Raw genomic sequence first — 13,760 nt, 5'->3', positions numbered from 1 at the left:
AATGCCTGGACTGCAGGTAAATACCGTGTTATACGTACTTAGAAGTGCCAAATCTTCAGCCACCAAGTTACAGCTGCTCAGTCTTAACACTTGAATCTCTGCTGCAAGCTTTAGTGCTCCCAAAAGCAGCTTTAGGTTCCCACCAACGCACTTATTCCAAGAAAGGTCTAATATCTCCAGTTCAGGAAGGTGAAGGGCAGCCTCAGCTGAAAAGATTAAGACCAGCAACTTCTGCTTACTAAGAGAAAACAACACGGCCTCAACAGACACCTCACCTGCAATTCACCTGTAAGTAGGATCCCAACAAGCTGTGCTTAGAGTGACTTCTTTTATCCTAATAAAAGTCAGACAAAAGAAAATAAGAAAGGCCTGCCTATAGATTCTACACAGAATCTGTGGAGGGGTTTATTGTGTTTCTATTCATGTTATTGGCTTGTCCTTGTCCCACTGAATTAATATAATTTAACAGCTTGCTTTTAAATCATTTTATATTAATTCAGACAGTATTTTTTTCCTGCGAACTCACTATTTAAGGTGAAATGCTCTGTATCTTCTGACAACACTGATTTCTATGGTGTCACTCTTACATAATTGTAATGATATAAATATAGTACTCCTCCTGCAGGGACCTCAGACCAGTTTTGATTGCCTCTGCTTCTGCTGGAGGCAGTCAAGACTTACTACAGGTTTAATGTCAGTAGTAAACAGTACAAAATGTAAGTGAACCATACACAGTAACTGAGAGATCCCTCTGTATTTAGATTTCATGTGCCATATGGAACACCTATCACAGGCACAGTGTAGCCACTAATCCACTGAGATTTGCAATAAGTAGGCAAAAGAGGCTGAATTTACATATCCTATGTTAGACTGGACTTTTCTTTATGGCTGTGCAATATCTTTTCCACTCCTGCAGTAATTTCCTCTTTTGCCCCAGGCTTCACTCTACCCCAGAAAGTTTCTACTGAAGCTTTCACCTTCAGTGAGGTGGAAAACCCTCAGTCAAAACTTTACCCCACTAAACTGCAAATGAAGTGTTACATCCCAACTATAATTACAGCATAACATAAAACCATGTGTTCCTTTATCCTCCCAAATTAGGCAATATATAAAAGCTCACTATCAGACAAAGGACTAAAAGGGCTTCAGCCAGTCAGATATAGAGGGGGAACTGGTTTGACCGCAGGCTTTTTCCCTACGGACCTGTGGTACAATGTAACCATGATCCTTGGAGTTCAGCCAAAGGAGAATGAAGTGCTTTGTCCCACAGGGATACCCAGAGAATAGACACACTTTAAAGAATGTTCCTACCTAGTGATGAAAGTGAGTCTTCACCTAAACCACAGTTGCTGATGGCCACAGATTTCAGCTTCGGCAAAAACCTGAGCCGGCCCAGAAGAGGATCAGATGAGACTCCTACACTTTTATTCGAGGATAAATTCAGCTCTTGAAGATTGGAGAGTAAAGGTATCACCTGGGCTATGAAAACATCAAATATTTATTAGACAGTCACCTATCCACAACAAATGTGTAGTTGTATATTTGCCTGGTATAATTTCTTTTCTTTGTAAGTGAATCCAAAAGTCAAGGCAAGGCCAAGTTTTTACACTCAAATTCGTGGTGAGTAATATTTTAGTCCATAAACAGCCTTGTCATTTTCAGTAAGAATGTTCAAGAAATTAAGTATTCCATACTGTTTGGAAAGTTGTCAGAATGTGGCTTCCAGGAAATTTTCTAGGTGAAGAAACATTAATTAAACATTAAATGAGATGGGGGTTATTTCCAAATGTCTTCATTGCTAACTGAAACTTCATCTTAATATTATTATTATTATTATCTATTATTCAATAAATTAAAAATAAATCATGATTGCTATTACTAATAATGAATATTTCCCAATGCTTAATAGGCAACTTTTCAAATAATCTTCTTTATTGTGGAAAAGAAGATGTGGGCAATATAGACTTTGAGTCATGGCATTTTGTTGTTGTTAAGGGTAAAAACAAATGTCAAAAAGTTATGATAATGCAAACATAAAAATAAACTGTTTTACAGATTGATTGGAAAATGCCTTTTTCTTCCCAATAGCACTTATAGTTGGATCAATTCAACCTGGAGAAAGCCACAGCAGCAGCAATGCCAGAACTCCTAAAATCATTCTCTACTCAGTGTGCGCTTCACCAGGAGAGTTTTAGGCAGCTACATTTCCATGCATATACACACCTTGGATCTATCTAATTCATGGAAGTGGAGGAACTGTCCCTGGGTATTTTCAAAATTACTGATTATCAAAAAAAGCAGTGCTTAGAGGCAGTTCCCACATTCCCATTGTGGGTCTGAATTATGGTGGATTCAGGTCCTTAATTCCATGTGAGATCAGATACTCTGAGATTTCCTTTGGTTCAGCAAAGATACCACTCCATATTGATCAAGAAAGCTGTTTCCCTACACTGCCTAATGAAAAAAGTACTGAGATCAGCTATTCTGCCAGGCAGAATTCCTTACGTCTTTGAGATATTTTCAGAAGTCAAAACCTGGATTCTTAATGAATTTCCTCAACACGTCCTTACACAAAACGGTCATGTCCTCTTCTGTGATGCAGCACTGGTGAAGATCAAGAACTTCCAGATTTTTCAAGCTGGCCAGATGAGCTGTTGAGTCTTTAAAGCCACCACCAATCTCTCTGTTACACGATATGTCTAATTTCCTCAGCTCTGTGAGGTGCTGCAAAGCAGTGTCTGAAACGGGAGAGGGGGCAAGCTGGTCACTGGCTGCTACAACAGCCCAGGTCACAGCTTGGGCATTTATTTACTTCAGCGTCAAAGTTTGCACAAGGTATTGCAGGCAAAGCTCTTAGACTAAGCTTCAGAGTGTAATCACAGCAGACATACAGTAATACAGCAAAGCTTCCCCATCCATGCAGCTCCATTCCTCTCTGAAGGAGCAGGTGAAGGTGAGGCCAGCTCATCCCCCAAATCCATTCAATCCTCAGCCTTTTGCAGGAACTGCTGATGGATGTGCTAATTAATGCCAGTTGTTTTGCCTTATCCATGAGACATCCACTAGGGAGAGACACAGATAACAAGCCCATTTCATACGGCTTCACTGGGCACTCTCTAAGTGATAATGGTGAATTTGGATTTCCCTGGGAGAGTAGGATTATCTTGTTAAAAGTGAGCTGGCCTGTCTGTGTCCTTGTCTATGTTCTGTTTGGGGAAAGAGGAAGCATGTCCAGAGAGCCACTAATCAAGCCTGAGATGTGTCTCAGATAAATGGTGTGGAGGGTGACTCTCCCCGTTGACTTTCACATGCTTGAGCTCAGGGCAGATAAATGTGACTCCTGCTGAAAGCCTCTGTAGTCTTTTATCAATCCTCAAACAGCAAATAATGACTGCCCATTAATGCTGCCAAAACATCAGCAAAATCCCACCTCATTGCCTTTCCTAAATGGCTTTCAGATGTACAGTTTATTCAGAATTAAAGTCTTTCTGAACATAAAGTCTAACCTAAGCCCTGGAGGCTGTCTTGCTTTAATCCACACATGTGCAAGTTTAACTCTTTCAAGCCTGGCACGTTTTTCAGATCCTGAGCCATAACCTTCATGCTGCAGCCGATGTGTTTGTTGATAGAGAGATCTAATACTTCGAGGTTTGGGATCACATTTAGAAATTCAGCTGGGGGAAAAAAGAAAAAAGAAAGGAAAACCAGAATTGGTAATTGTCTGGAGTACATACAGATGAACCCTAGAAAAATACAGCACCATGACAGAAAGAAGTGGGCTGGGTTTGCCTGTACATGTAGTTTAGGCTTGCTAAGTTCCTGTTCTCTCTCCAAAATACAGCAAAATAAAGATTGGATAGGAATCAAGAAAAATTAGTGAAAAATCTCTATGAAAATAAAGGTGAAAAAATACATGGACAGTTATAAAAACAGAGGAGAATAAAAAGCAGAAATACAAAGAGAAAATATAGAGTATTGTAGGTTACATGTGGGGCTCCTCCTGCAGTGGAGATGAGAGCACAAAGGCTTCTCTTTACAGAGAAAACACCTTTGAAAACACAAACTCAGATAAAAAGACCACACAAGACTAAACTGTGGTGAGAGACAGATGGGAGGAGTGGTCAGTGGTTGCCAGCTCAGCCTAAATTCCCAACTCTAAGGCTTTTTTTCCCATCTCATGGATAACTACATATTCAGCTGCTTAATTTTAAGCAATCAGTGCTGGAAATTCTGGCACACTTCTTTTGCTCAAGGTCTCAAAGGATCCAGCACCCCTGGACCACAGAGGCTGCCAGACTGTGATTTAGATCTAATTGTTCTCCTCAACATTCCCTCACATGATTAGAGAAAACAACTTTCTTCTTTGGAAGAAAGTGCATTAAATCCCCACATTGTGTCGTAAACACTGTTATAATGCAGAGTTTGAAATAAATTAACTTTCCACCAATATTGAGCCCCATACAGCCATTAATGAAGTCAAACAAGCTCCATTCTTGTGAAGCCAGTCTCAGTCCAGCTAGATGGACACACATACCAAGGGATTCCCCATCCTTTGCCGTCAGGTTACAGTCTGTAATTTTCAGACATTTTAACTTGCATCCTTTCTGGAATTTTTTTGTCAGCAGTGATAGTTTTCCACCTATGTTACTGTTCCATGACAAATCCAGTTCTTCAAGCTGAGAAACAATTTCAAATGCCTCTCCTGTAACAGAAATAAGGGATGATTCGTTCTAGGTATCAATTTCAGTACAAACAAAAATACAGGTTTGAAATATATTAAAGAGGAAGGTTAGCCACTTAATTCTCAAATTACTTTATTTTGAATGTCTTGCTAGGAAAATTGTTGAATGAATTGTTGCTCCTGCAGCAAAGTTGTATAAAATCTCACGTTGTCTAAGGAGCATGGTAGATCACAAGTCATTGTTACAGTACACACAAGACCTGAAATTTATTCACATTCCCAAACTCTCATCAGGCTGTTGGACATCGTTGTAGACCTGTGCCAGGACCCAAAAAGTCCAGTCTAGAGGGAAATCAATACAAGTGACGAGTCTGAATTTACTGTCCTGTACAGTTCTGCTGTGTTTTATTTGGCAAACTTCCAACATCCTCTGTGCTGTGTCCACAGGTCACTTTGGAGGGGAGGGAAGAATTCCTCGCACTACTATTTCTGAAATGTGAAAGTTTCATGTCTGACAGGAGTTTCTGACTCACTTCATAAGAAAGCAAGATGATCACTGTTTTGACTTGAACTAACTTTCCCATGATTTCAAGGCAGACAGCACTGACCTTGATTACATTCAGAAAAATCAGCCTTTTCCAGGCTTGAAGCATCTGCCAGCATGATCTGTGCTTCTTTGAAACACTAACATCCCACTATAAAATCCAGCTTCCTAACTTCCTTTGCAGAGGAGGGAGGCAGATGCATATTTGCATATACTCATTCCCAAGAAAGATCAATTAATCAGACCATATGCAAATGCAATTTCAAAGTGTCCCACAAAAATTTTTGATCTAAAATCCTGTCATCAACCTAATAATTGAGCACTGTATTTTAATAGTAACACCCTTTCATGTCTGTGTGTTTTCATAATTAATTCTTCACAAAAGATTTATAATAGAAAAATAATTATTTCTGTAAGTGAATATTTAGGTTTGAGAGAAAAGGATTTGTCTTAATTTTTATTTTTGCATTTATTTTAAATTATTGCCTCAGTCTTAAATACTGAACAAACTGTACAGTTGAGAAGTGCAGTACAGCCTGTTTCTGCTTGACATTAGGACAAGCATTCCAGACACACTTTCCACCCAGAAGATAAATAAAGGACCATAACTCCAGGAATGGTTTCCTATCACCTCACACAGTCACAGCTCTGAGCAATCTCATAGGAGAGGTTATTATGGTTACATTTGAGACACTGATTTCTAAGCAGAATGCACTGAATCCACAAGAGGTCACATTTCCTCAGACAGATGTGGACAAGGTCAAACAGTCAATATTGGCCTAAATACACGAGTTATTTTCAAAATTGCAGGCAAAATCAATGCAAACTGACTGTTGTTATTCCCCACGTCAAGGGCATCACATTTGGACTGGAAATTCAAGTCCTGTGATCAGTTTTGTGTTTATCTCAGCAGAGGATAAACAGATAGGGGAAGGAAACAGCACAGAACCCTGCAGAATAAATCAATTGGAAATATAGCAAATAAAATTCAAAAGGAAAAAACAGTATGAGAAAAGGGTTTGAAAAAGAATTAATTTGAAAAAATAATAGAAAATAAAACACAGATTTTACCCTCATCAGAAATAGATCAATTATTTTCACCAGCTTTCGGAGAAATGCGTTTTTCCTCCCCAGCAGATAGCATGACCTGCTTTTGAGCTACCAACATATATGTAATTTTATTTCTGAACCTTTCTTGGAAAAGCCTTGGATATGAATGACATAAACAAACACCAGCTTTTAAACTCAGACCAGTTTTAGAACCTGCAAAATAAACAGTAACTTTTATAATCCACAGTTGATTGAGTTTGTCCTTCTTTTAGATACAAACCACAGATCCACCCCAGAGTAAACTCGAGGCCCAGAGGTGACTCAGTGTCAGAACCTAAGTGTGTAATACCATCTTTATAACCTTTAAATCTCATGTCTTGCAGAAAGCAGGGTGCAGGTACTCCAAGGAAAGTAGTAATCAGAGGGATGGGCTTCTCTCAGACTTGAAAAAAACCCAAGTCATGAAGTTTTGAGGCAGCACTTCTGTTTTTTCTCCTCCAAAAGACCATTGGGGTTTTTGTGATGAGCACTCATCTGTCCTGCAGCTTGAAGACCTGAGCTGACCCTACTCTGACTGACTCTGCTTCAGGTCTTCTATCTACAATTAGATATCACAGCTAGCCAAAAAAATACTGATCTAAGTTGCAAACATGCTTTCCTGCAAACAGGACTGAATTCTGTTCCCTTCTGAGTGTGAAAGCTTCACACCCTGAGGAACAAACTTGGCAGAGGTACCTTAGGGTATAAGGTCACCCATAAGCCCAAGTTTCTACTGTTTCACAGCAGGAGTTGACACTGCCCAGTGTGGAAGCAGCAGGAGTGGGATGTAGGAAGAGATGAGATGGATTACATTAGCCCCAAGCTGTCTGGAAGTAAATGTAAATGAAATCCTGTACCTAAGGAGATGACATCCTCAGCTGTCAGCCTGCAGTTGTTAAGTCGAAGGACTTTTAACAGGTTCACATGATGAAGATGGACAGTGAGAGCCTTCAAAGTCCCACCAACACAACCATTCCAGGACAGGCTGATCTCTTCCAGCTCTGGGAGAAATGGCAGTAAAGAAGCTGCAAGAAAAGAAAAGAAAAGGCATATTTGCATGTTTCTGCACCCTCTGGATGTCAACACATATTAATACTGAGGTGTTTTCTGTTCCAATAAAGCATTATAAAGCCATGACAATTTGTACCTCAGTTTTCTTATCTGTAGTTTGAGTGTAAGGACATTCATCTGCTTCACAGACCTGTATGATTTTTATATTTATATATATTACATCATTTATATAATTTATTAATTAATATTTCTCTGGGACCACTAGATAAAATGTTAAAAAAAGCCAGGCCTATATAAAAGAAAGGGGAAGGAAAAGAGAAGAGTGAATAACTGAACAGGCAATTAAGAATTAAAGAAGGGTATGAAGTGATTGGTTGAATAAAATGTTTATTTACCCAGCTCTGTTACATCTTCTTCACTTAATGCACAATGATTTAGATCAAGATTCTTGCTGTTGGGTTTCTTTCCCAGTTTCTGCATGAACTGGTTAAATCTCTGCTCACCAGATGGGGACTCCGCTTCAGAAATGAGATGTGAGTGTCCATCTGAGCAACAGAGAAATAGGGCCCTGGTTACCTCTGGTACTTAAAAAAGCTGTAAAACCTGCCTGAGGCTGCCATGGGAAGACTTCAGAAAATGAATTAGATCTGTCAGTAAACCAGGCTCTGATTTTGATTAATCTTGACCTGAATGGTGAGATCACTATAGATCAAATCACTACAAAGCTCCTGATGCAGAGTGAGAAAAGAATCTCCCGTTGCATCTCTCTGCACTGCCTTGTGCCAGTGACTTCGGATGTTTGGAACTGCACCACCAGTTCAAGGACATGAAATTCATGCACAGCTCTGAGCTGCAGCTATTTGGGAAACACAAGCTGTGTTACCACTGCTGTGCCTGCACTGCAGCCACACTGCTCAGCAATCTGAGCTGGATCCCTCAGCACCCAGTGGCCCTGCAACTGTGTGGTGAACCTGCTGCTTCCTTCATGACAACCCGTGTTCAGCTTCATACATCATCTGTGTAAGGGAGTTCCTGCTTTTCTGGGCTTTGCAAAGCAACATCCACTTACCTCCTTCTTCTATGCAATTTGTACAGCAAGGAAAATTGCATTTACATGCAATGCTAAACCCTTTAACACATCAGTAATTTCATCTAATGCCTACAGAGGAAAAAAAAGCAGCCAAAAATTACACAAAATAGCAATCCCACTCTCAGGAGCTGTCCTGTCACTGTTTCCCCAAACTGACTAAAAATCCTTAGGACCAAGGATGGAATTCTGAGCCTCATCTTCCAGCTCCTTTTTAAAAATAGCCTCATTTTCCCTGGTGTGATTGTAAAGAGTATTCTTGTGTGTGCAAAATAACATACGTGATGAACTCCCATTCGCTTTCCCTTCCCCTCCCCAGTTTCAAGTGGAAGGAAACACCTCCTCTTCTTGTCTTCAGATTGCTTTAGCAGCAGGGCGGACAGAGACCCATCCTAAATACAACAAGCCAAGCTGCTGCTTAAAGCTTGGCTCGGAAACCAAATAAGCTCTGCAACTAATGAGCTGACTTCAGCCCTGACTTCTCGCATGGGAGACCAAGGGAGAGGTCACCCAAAAGCTTTATCCCTCCTCAGCAACATGGATCTTACTCCTTGCTTGGCACCTATCAAATTAGAGGGTACATCCTTGATAATGTTCCAATCAGAAGTAAATCCTGATTAAAAGATAAGCTGTGAGGAGCAAATACAGGATTTTGGCTAGCAAAAACAGCAATTGACTTTCTATGAAATTAAAATATATACACATGCACATATATTTCATTATTGTACCAGCATTACCTTCTACAGAGAGATCTTCCTTCTCACTCTGATCATCAGCTCCAGAGTTGTTTATTTCTTTTTCTTCAATTTCCCTTCTCTCCTTGCCTTCAGATTTCCCAAAGTCAAAGCCCCTGAAGAATTTTTTGATGGCTGAAGGCTGCTCTTTCCTTTTTTCAGGAGCACAGCTCTTTCCTTGGAACTGTTTTATAACAAAGTCAAACGGGGAACTGTTTGGGGTGTCCTCTTCCTGCTTATCCTGGCAGTTCAGCATGTCATCTTTCAGGGGATCAGCAGACATAGAATTAGCTTTTGTAAAGTTCACTCTTGCTTACCTTCTTTCATAATGGCACTGAGAATTCACCACCATTGCCTTCATGCTAATAACAGAACACATATACTTTGTGTGCATGTATTTAAAAATGTGAGTATATATATACAGATGTGCATATATGTATGTACATTTTCTCATTGTGTTGGAATTTTTCTGCCATAATACAAGTTTTCAAGGGCAGAGCACTTACAGTTACAAAAAGCTGGTGCACTGTTTAAAGTCTGACTCTTAATATGTTGACACAGTTGTATTTTTTATAAATACAGAGCTGATACAAACCAATATACCAAGATGTACATGCACAGATCCTGAGCTGCAGAGCAATCCTGCTTACCCTGGCTGTGATTTCATGCTGTAGAGTAGTATTATTTTAGACAAAGAACATACCTGTCTTCTCCATTGGTTCTCCTGAGAATCCCTTTCACGTTTCACAGCACTTTCAGGGCTTGCAGGAGAGGTGAGCCATGACATGCAAACAAAACCCCACTCCTCTCCTTAAGAGGAACTTTCCACGTAGTTTTCTCTCACAAGTTTCTGCCTTCATCAGTTTGACAGCAGCAGCTCTGCACAAGCCGTGTGTGGGCTCTTCCTCAATGCCTCTGTTCCTTTGCACTGTATCCCAAAGTCAGTCTGCTGTGCCTGGCCTCTCTTTTCTGGGGAGGGTTGAGAAGTCCATGTAAATTCTCTGATCATGTCCCAGCTGAGATCACTCTCAAGGCGGAAATCAGGAAGTGGCAGCACAGCCCTCGATGCTGCACCCAAAGCACTGTACCTCCCTGAGACAGCTGTTGTTCGAAGGGGCTGAGTCACCCTATAGATCAGGTTACAAGACTACCTGAAGAAAAGATCTTTGTTTTCCCACCCCTTTTGTCCATACTGGTCAGAAATAGTGCTGGGGGCTGAGCAGACCCCTGCCATCAGCAGGATATTGCACAGTTCAGTAAGGAAAAGGGATACAGAGGACCAGGCACTCCTGTTCATTTTGGGGCAACAGGAGACACGGGAGGAGGTCACACTGCATCATCCACTGCAATCTGCTTGTGGGTAACATGATGATACAACATTACAATGCAGTCATTGGACACACCCTATATTGCCTCAAACTTCATTATATCTCTTTGTTGTCTGTCTGCCCTAAAGTCTGATTTCCACAATGGAGAACCTTACAATTCCTGTCTTAACCATATAATGGCCATTTATGCTGAATCTCTTTAGCCTTGATAATCCTTTTCAATCTGTGAGGTCTTCCCTTCTGTGGGCTAAACCAGCCAGACTCTTCTCGTCTCCCCTCATGTGGCAAACTCTCAACTTCCCTTATCATTTCCTGCTCACCTTTGTCTGCACCTGTTGCAATATAATTTATACTTCCTTAAACACAAGAGGCCATCCATGGATATGTGCACACTAAAGACATATGGGAACTGGAGTGGTTTTGGTGGGGAATGATAAAGCTGGTAAACAAAACTAATGATTCCATTGCAAGCAGCTGAGCAGACACCAGCCCTGAGGACAGGCCTGACTCGGTGTGTCAATGCACTAATGATTCCCACAGGGTGGAATAAGGCACAAGGACCCAAAGGATAAGATTAAGAACAGAAAAACTTAAGAGTGAACATCATGCCCATGAGAAGTGTCACACTGGGGAACATTTACACCAGGGAAAAATGCACAAACCCGCTGTGATCAACCATCTTTCCCTGCAGGACTGGAGGGCACATTTCTATTCCTGAACAGAAAGGATCTCCAAGCTGGTTTTAGGGTTTTCTGACACCAGCAGTGGCTGTCCTGTCCTAGTTTCTGAAACTAGCATCTCACTACAAACCTGTATCCACTGGGAAGGATCACTCTCTGTGTGCTATTTAACTTCACAAGTTCAGGCATCTCAGCTACAAAAACTATGGAAAATCCCAATCACTTGTGTCAGTAAAGAACTTGTTGGATTTGGCAGCTCTTTACTTGTGCTTAACAACGGAGTGACCAGGGATGAAGCAGGGACAAAGCAACCTGTATTTTTGAACACGTGCCAGGTTCTTCTGGCCCAAGACATTCAGTGCCCACTGCAATTCAATCAGAATGTGGAATGGGAATATTTGATAACCTCTATCCCCTGAAACTGGGGAAATCCTTAAGCAAGTTAAGCACCAATTACAGTGGTTGGGCTGTGCTAACTCACACAATCTGACATCAGTGTTTCAGGTGATGTGCTGCCCGTGCAGAAACTCTTTCATCACTGGAGGCTGCTGAGTGACAGTGACAATACCTCACAGACTGCCTGTAATTCAGTGAGAAGGGAAATGCAGTTTCACAGTGTCTCCTCTTCGTAGAAAGCAAATCTTTACCTTTTTTACATCAGCTGTGAGGGAAGAGGGGACAACGGGGTTACCCCAAAACAAAGCAGTTAATGAGAGTGAGGTGGCTGCACCGGGCTGCAAACACGAGCAGGCTGTGCTGTAACACACGATTTATCATGACAGCCAGGCCCAGCCAGGCCCTGTTATCTGCTGTGTCTGTCTCCTCCGTGACACACTTCTGAGCAGGTGTCCTGCTCCTGCCTCCCAGACCTGTGTCTGCTTCCTGCAGCACGTCACGGGCAGCGTGGGACAGGCTGAGCTTTTGGAGTTTAAAAATAATAAATGCCTTCCCCTCTCTATCCAGTTAAATGTCTGTGACCATCTGCCGGGTGCTCAGTGTCACACTTGTTTATGTCCACTCTGCCCTCTGTCTAGGCCTAGGGCAAGGTTAGGAACAGAACCAATTTTGGAACAAAACAGTTAAAGTTGCATCCCACACAGCATCCATCAGTGAGAGATTAATGTGGATTTTTGTACTTTGCCTCATTGTGACTCCTTAATCCAGCATATATTCCAAAGAAATAATGCCATTAGAGGATTAGTGCCACAAGTTCATTTGAAAAAAAGGATTTGCAAACACTGAAATCCTATATTCTATGTGCTTAATCACCAAGTATCATTTTGGGGATTTCCTCTCCCTTTAGTAGTGTCTCTTTCAATGAAACCCAGACAAAGTAACAACTCTGTTTGGGATGACCCTTATTATCCATTAAGGAAAACAAAACCCCAAGCATCTGGTATAAATAATGGAGAATCTAAACACACTGGACTAAACCCATCCTTGCTGCCTTACAAATGCTGCACTTATACCAGGGAGGCACTTGGCCCAGTAAATATACAGAAATTAATGATTTGGGTATTTATCTGCTTGGGATTTTTGATATTTTGAGTCCTTTAGCACATAGTAACACTGTGACCTTTGTTTGCTTCCATGGCAATTCCCTTCCCCAGCTTTGCCTCCATGGGCTTCCCTTGTGTGGCCCAGTTTGCTGCCCCAGTGAAGTGGGGGCAGTTTCATGGACCAGGAAATTGCTGGGGATGGAAAAATGTTTATTGCTCCGTGGTTGACTTGGCCAGTGCCAGGGGATTCACCCTTGGGCTGTGCTGACTCAGAACACACATGCCAGGAGCTGCTGCCAAATGGAGGTAGGGGAAGAGTGGCCTGATCCAGCACCACGTTCACTGCCCTCATCTTTCCCAGCCATGTACATCAAACCACACTCCCCACAGCTGTCTCCATCCTTTTTTTTTAATTGGTTTAATTGTTTTTAAATGCTTTTATTATTTTTATTGTTTTTATTTTTTTATTGGTTTTTTATTGGTTTTATTGGTTTTTATTGGTTTTTTATTGGTTTTCATTGGGTTTAGTTTTTTGTTGTTGTTGTTGTTGTTGTTGTTGTTTTATTGTTTTTGTTTTTATTGATTTTTTGTTTTATTGGATTTAGTTTTTATTGGTTTTATTGTTTTTTATTGTTTTTCCTGTTTTTATTGTTTTTAGTGCTTTTAGGGTTTTTATTGTTTTTATTGTTTTTATTGTTTATTGTTCTTTGGTTTTTTATGTTTTTTAGTTTTTTAATTGGTACTTATTGTTTTTATTTTTTTATTGTTTTTTATTGTTTTAATTGTTCTTTAGTTTTTTAAATTGGTACTTATTGTTTTTTATTGTTTTTATGGTTTTAATTGTTTTTATTGTTTTTTACTTTTTTCATTGTTTTTAGGTTTTTTATTTTTATTGGTTTTTATTGGTTTTATTGTTTTTCATTGGTTTTAGGTTTTATAGTTTTTTTTGTTTTTATTGCTTTTGTTTTTATTGGTTTTTATTGTTTTAGCGTTTTTATTGTTTTTTGATGTTTTTAATTGTTTTTAGTTTTTCATTGTTTTATTTTTTATTGTTTTTAATTGTTTTATTGTTTTTTATTGTTTTTATTGTTTTTACTGTTTTTATTG

The 13,760-nt window shown here is 40.2% G+C and overlaps 1 protein-coding gene across 5 annotated transcripts in view; it reads right to left on the bottom strand.

Moving 5' to 3' along the window:
* Window positions 1–13,760, bottom strand: part of LRRC31 (leucine rich repeat containing 31) — a 49,374-nt gene that overhangs the window by 8,365 nt on the left and 27,249 nt on the right. For 3 of the 5 annotated variants that reach the window (XM_017827741.1, XM_017827740.1, XM_017827742.1), the window contains exons 1-8: window positions 9,150–9,711; window positions 7,721–7,870; window positions 7,172–7,339; window positions 4,535–4,702; window positions 3,507–3,674; window positions 2,571–2,738; window positions 1,312–1,479; window positions 39–206 (exon numbers count right to left, since the gene is read on the bottom strand). In XM_017827741.1, coding sequence (XP_017683230.1) covers window positions 39–206; window positions 1,312–1,479; window positions 2,571–2,738; window positions 3,507–3,674; window positions 4,535–4,702; window positions 7,172–7,339; window positions 7,721–7,870; window positions 9,150–9,429 — 1,438 coding nt within the window. In that variant the 5' untranslated portion in view covers window positions 9,430–9,711. Of the gene's footprint in view, window positions 1–38; window positions 207–1,311; window positions 1,480–2,570; window positions 2,739–3,506; window positions 3,675–4,534; window positions 4,703–7,171; window positions 7,340–7,720; window positions 7,871–9,149; window positions 9,712–9,849; window positions 10,116–13,760 lie in introns of those variants that run through there. The other 2 variants (XM_017827743.1, XM_017827744.1) reach the window with 1 other exon arrangement.

The sequence above is a fragment of the Lepidothrix coronata genome, unplaced genomic scaffold, assembly GCF_001604755.1.
Source record: "Lepidothrix coronata isolate B3197 unplaced genomic scaffold, Lepidothrix_coronata-1.0 Scaffold142, whole genome shotgun sequence".
NCBI classification, from domain to species: Eukaryota; Metazoa; Chordata; class Aves; order Passeriformes; family Pipridae; genus Lepidothrix; species Lepidothrix coronata.
This window is presented reverse-complemented; position numbering and strand designations above follow the sequence as displayed.